General features: G+C 38.3%; 1 protein-coding gene across 1 annotated transcript; it reads right to left on the bottom strand.

Annotated features, from left to right (window-relative positions):
• Positions 1 to 163: 163 nt before the first annotated feature.
• On the bottom strand, positions 164 to 5756 carry LOC111664274 (transmembrane protein 100-like). Its single transcript, XM_023418798.2, has 2 exons — positions 5576 to 5756; positions 164 to 2340 (listed from the first exon to the last, which is right to left on the bottom strand). Exon 2 carries the CDS (start codon positions 2295 to 2297, stop codon positions 1824 to 1826), a length of 474 nt encoding a protein of 157 aa, XP_023274566.1. The 5' UTR covers positions 2298 to 2340; positions 5576 to 5756; the 3' UTR covers positions 164 to 1823.
• Between the last annotated feature and the right edge of the window lie 61 nt (positions 5757 to 5817).

The following is a 5817-nucleotide window of genomic DNA, read 5'->3' as shown; positions in this document are numbered from 1 at the left end:
CCCCCACCTCCCTCCCCACCCCAGTATAATATCTGGTCGTGTGTCTGTGGGATGCTAGGCAACATAAACAAAACTAAATATAACAGCCGAGCTGCTTCAACTTTCCAGTCTGTCCTCAATCTGCTCCACAGAGAAAATCCTCAGTGAGGAAATTAACAAGACGTCAGGAAATTTTCACTTTATTAAAACTTACATGTCTGTTGACACAGAATAAATAAGACTGAGCTGTCAGAGAGAAACTCTCAGCTCCACAATTACACTTACATCTACATGTGAGCTCATTAATATGGTGGAATACATGACATTTGGTTATTTATCACCACATTGGATCATAGTGCACTAGTTTAAACATACAAAGTGGCATGCATATCAGAGAATACTCCTGTCTGTGACCTCACAGATTCATTCTCCAGGTCGTGTCTTCAAATTTAATTTCATGATGATAAGTCACAGAATGTTTAAATCCAATATTTCCTCTCCACAGATTCAATATGGCTGAATCACAGAGTAAAATGTACAGAGGTCACAGACGGGGACAATCAGAGACGAGACAACCTGACGACTGTTTCATCTCAGGAAGAGAAATGTCAGCAACAAAGTACCTTTACATGTCTTTTATAGCTTATTAGCAGCATTTAGTTACAGATACTGAACATCATCATCAGGGAGCTCTGAGGGGCTACAGGAAACCATCTCCTATATCAAAGCATGGTATTGATTCATTCATTAATAATTTAGTCCAAAATGTCATATGGCAGGAATAACAAAATTAAAATCCATGCAAACAGATGAATAAATTGAGCATTTACAGTTCTGACAGGGACCTCTGACCTTCAGAATAAAAGCAGTGGAGGTGTTATAAAGTTAATCTAATGCAGTTTGCTTTTCATATCCACTGAATGAAAGCACAGACAGATAATTAATGTCAGAAAAACAGGAAACTAAAATGTGTGGTGCACATAATAGCACAAGCATCAGGTGTTCAGGTATTTCTTGCATCATAGATTTAGTTAAAATTTAATTAAATTTATTCTTTTGGCATTTAAAGCTCTTAAAACTGAACTGTATTTTACAATGACTAACACAGTGACTCAGTTGTTATCGATCTACAGAATATGAGATTGGCTTTTTTTGACACTGATTATTCGTCTGTGGGTTCTTATAGCTGCTATGACAATTAAATCATTTAAAATCTGTTTTTAAAAGGAATTCTAATTCACAGTTTTTATTCTCATTCAAAATATCCCGTAAACCAAATGCTCAGTTTAGTAATTTCTCCGATTTCCATGGCAATATTTTTTCCACCATATGACCCCTGAGGGCGTCTGTAGAAAACTCTAACCATCAGTTCCCAGAGTTCTTCAAATGTTGTGTCCAAAACTCCAAAACAGAAACAGGAAGAAGCAGAAACCAGAGAATGTTTGGCAAGTGACGTAAACGATTGATCGATTATCAGAGTTGTTGGCGATTCATTGATTAATAAACTCATTGTCTCAGGACTTTAGCTTTGTAACAGAAAGTTTAGCCGTTGTCCATCGTCCAGCTCTTCCATTGTGATGGAGTTATTTTCTGGATCCTCCTGCAAGCTGACATGTGTCTAGAGAGTCATGCTTTACTCTGAGCACCACAGCCTCCCATCGCTAAGGAGAGTTAGATCACCTCAGGTGGAGTCCAAGGTCCATCTCTTTACAGTGTGTAAACCTGATGGCACTGGATTTGCAAAGTCGACCAGTTCATGAAAGTCTGGTGCGTTCAGGTTCACGTCTTCCTGAAGTTCGTCATCTTGACTGTACAGATCTAACAGCTGTTTCTTTGGACAAGGATCAGGCCACACAGTATCCCTGACTGGCCATGAGCGCTGTCTGACTCTCCCTCCGTTTGTCCTTCTTCTTCCTCAATCGAAACCTCCAGCAGACGGCGCTGGAGCTCAGCAGTCCCAGTCCAGCAGACAGCAGCACCAGTCCCAGCACCGAGATGGTGGACCCATGAGAGTTGAAGGTGTACGCCACCGCCGTGACCACAATGCCGGCAATGAGGACCACCACGCCAAACGGAACGGTGCAGCGGTAGCAGGACATCTCGGCACCGCCGGTGGCCGCGGTCAGCTGGACCTCATTGATGTGCGGGACGTGCGTTGTCAAGACAACGCTGTGGTCCTTGCTGGCCTTGTCCCTGTTCAGCTTCTCAGCAGAGATCAACGTCGGCACGTTCATGGCACTCCGGGGGATCCTGGGACCACCTTTGCTGTGGAGGTCGTCCGGCATGGTGATCTTACTGGCAAGGAACAGGTGAGCCATGTTGATACTGATGTCAGCAGTCAGCCAATCACAGAACAGCTAGCTGAAAACAGACAATGAGAGGGAGGTTATGGCTTCTGTTTCTCTGACCTTAATGAAGAGCTCAGAATATCATCACGCACAGCTACAGCGGCCTGTTCTGGACATAAACAGGAGTCTTATTGTCACATTAACCCAATTAGAACATATATCTACTACTAAGTTCCACAGGAAGAGTGGAACCGCGTCATTTCCAACTCTACTTCTATTCTACGTGGATATTGTGTCAACATTGCATAGATATATTCCTAGAATACTAATACGATTATGAAAACAAGATAATGGAGATAAAATGATTATTGTGCCGCATTCTGTTTCGCAATAAATTTCATCCCCCCTACAAAAACCATCCCCCCCATCCACTTCCTGGTTACGTTTCGGCGTACGTTAGCAACATACATAGGAGTGCGTCATCATGAGCAGTTTGCTGGTTCAGGGACTTTCTATATATAATCAGGAGAGACCACGCCTTGTTTAGCTGCCATCCCATGCTCAGATATCTTAAACTTATATCATCTATAACCCAAAAAATGACATAGATGAAACGCTTGTTGTTTTGAAATCGTTTTCTTTATTTTATGTTTTTGTTTTTGTTTAGTGCTTGATATTAGCTTTACTATCAACAAGCTGCTGCCAGGGTTGATGTGTTGTAGTTGATCTTATTTATTTTGGTCCAATTTATTCATTATATATTTAATTGTATATATTTAGATATTATCTATTAATAATTATTTCATTTATTTATTTATTTTCTTTAATTATTATTTTAGGTTGTTTTTCCAGTGAGTTGTATTTAAAGTTCAAGAAAGTTCACCATTAAAAACCGTTAAAAACATTTACAAAACAAAGTTTTATTTAAAAGTGCATTAAATATATCAATGAGTAATCATGTTAAATAATTGTGATCTCAATATTGATCAAAATAATCCTGATTATGATTTTTGCCATAATTGAGCAGCCTTACTGTATTTTCTGATACTTGCATTTGAACAAACAAACAAATCATATGATCAGATCTGCCAAAAAACTATATGATTGTTATTTTATGACAGAAGCATATAGTTCACTAAACTTGTTAAATCATGTATCTTAAGAAACTAAGGAGACTATGAGACGATACAGGAGAAGAATATTTATATTTTTCCACCTGAATATTCATGTAAAATAAAAGAGGACGTGGGAATGCCTCTGTGTTCAGCTGCTGTTAATCAAACTTTGATATGAAACAGATGGAAGGAAGTGTTTCATTTACAGACAGACCAATGACTGCAGATCCGAGAACAGGGTGGTGTCTCATTAAGTAGACTCAAATAAAAAACCTGGCCTAAATAAAAGTCCAGACACAGTTTTACACAATCTACTGTGTCCATCTTCACTTCATCATTTATGTGGCTTCATTCCAGGTGATGCAACATCGATGTAGTGATTCGTTCCTGAGTTAGTGAAAATGAGTCAACCTTAACTCGTCTGGTAGTGAGGGAGGAGGGCAGAGAGATGACTTCAAAATATCACCTTTAATGAAGGTGCAGCAAATCAAATGAAGGTCAATAAGATTCAGAGTTCAGGAAGAGTTTAAAAGCTGCTGCTGTAAAACACAGTTCATCCTTTAGTCAATCAGCCGTGAGGAAATCAAGACTGTGAATGGGTAAAAAAAAAAGACCAGCATTAATTTCATCCCTGTTTTCAGCTGTAAAGGCAAAATATCATTAGAAATGTGTGAGTTTAATCTGTACTCACATGTTAACACTATGTTTTTCTGTGTAACATTGTTTATGTAGGTCTGCACAAATTTTATGTAGATTAAGTCAAATCATTTTTCCAGATTCACACACTTGTTTTTTTTAAATTCTTTCGGAACCTTTCACATGATCCTGTGAACACTCATATTCTCTGTTTCTGTGTGAAAACTTTTTAAGTGACAAAAAGTTTTAGGTTCTGACAAATATCAAACTCGGTCATTAAGAAACAAAGTCTGTTAAAAAGCTTTAAAATGTCTCCCCTTAAATCTCTGTGGAGTTTAGTTACTGAGCACCTTAAATAATTAACCAATTAAGTAAGAAGTTCATACCTGAGCAAAAAAAAAAACCTCCCCTAGGTTTTTTAGGTTAAAATTATAATTACTGTTTATTTCCTGTAATATTCTCCTAAAAACAAGCTGCAGTTCAAATATCAGTCAAAGATGACGGAAACTAAACGTGACTGTTTTATTTGTAATATTTTAATTTGTTACACGACCATTATTGTGAAAAGACTGATAATCACTGGTCGCCTGCTGTAACGTTTAGATTGATATAAATGTGTATGAATGTAGGAAATTACATAGAGGTTTTGGTTGTTGTGGAGACGGACATCTGAGTCGCCTCGACCACTGCGCATTCAGTGGTGGAAGAAGAACTCAGATTATTTATATATTATTGATTAATGATAGTAAAAGTATCAGCAGCAGAGTTTCAGTTTACAGGTCAAAGTTCTGCGGTCAAAATAAATATATACAAAAGTATTATTATAATGCAGAATAACACCCTTTAAAGGGTTATAATGTGAATTACGTTATATGATGATGATGATGATGATGATGATGATGATGATGATTATTATTATTATTATATATGCATTAACATTACTATTGATTTGCTGTTGTAGTTGTTGAGTTGGAGCTAATTTGAACAGTTTTATACACAGTTTATTTCCAAAAGAACAAGAAGATAAACTTATATTTTGTAAGTAAAACCTTCATCTACAAAGTAACCAGTGACCAGAGCCGTTACATTGATCGACTTTATTGTCCACCTTAGTGGAAATTCATCTTCGGCTTCTCCCAAAGAAAGTACAATAGAAGATACATACAATTCACATGACAAAAACACGCCTTTAAAAACAGAAGATAGTGTAAATGAGCAGGTAGCAGCTAAAGGTGCTGGAGTAAAAAGTACAATATTATAAGTATAATATAATCAGTACAATACAATAAGTAGTACCTCGAAATGATACTCCTGCGCAGTTACTTGTACTTAGTTACATCTCACCTCAGTCTGAAAATAAAACTTTATGGAGGTTTTAGGGGATGTGTCACTGCTCTGAGATCAACAGAATATGTGAATAGAGAGAGAAAACACACACACACACACACACACACACACACACACAGAACTGGTTTAACTGCTGCGTGACCGTCATTGCTGCAGGTTGATAAGTGTGAGTGATGCAGCTGCAGGTTAAAGACAAATAAAAGCACTCACTGTTGAACGGTGCAGATCTCCATTCCTCTCAGGGTTCAGTTATTCCTCCGACCACAGAGCTGAAGTCTCAGTCATGTTGTTTCCCCTCAGTGTCTCAGAGGCTCCACAGGTTTCCCTCTCTCTCTCTCTCTCTCTCTCTCTCTCTGTCTCCTCCTGGCTCGTCACTCCGCATCGTCCTGACTGCAGGAATAAATGGGGGAATATGGCTATCAATAGAAAAACGGGGGACCTCCCCTCACACC

Source organism: Seriola lalandi, unplaced genomic scaffold (assembly GCF_002814215.2).
Source record: "Seriola lalandi dorsalis isolate HSWRI2012SDOR001 ecotype SW California unplaced genomic scaffold, Sedor1 jcf7180002054585, whole genome shotgun sequence".
NCBI classification, from domain to species: domain Eukaryota; kingdom Metazoa; phylum Chordata; class Actinopteri; order Carangiformes; family Carangidae; genus Seriola; species Seriola lalandi.
This window is presented reverse-complemented; position numbering and strand designations above follow the sequence as displayed.

Excerpts from the sequence above, each read along its gene's own strand:
- LOC111664274 (XM_023418798.2), bottom strand. The coding sequence starts at position 2,297 with ATGGCTCACCTGTTCCTTGCCAGTAAGATCACCATGCCGGACGACCTC.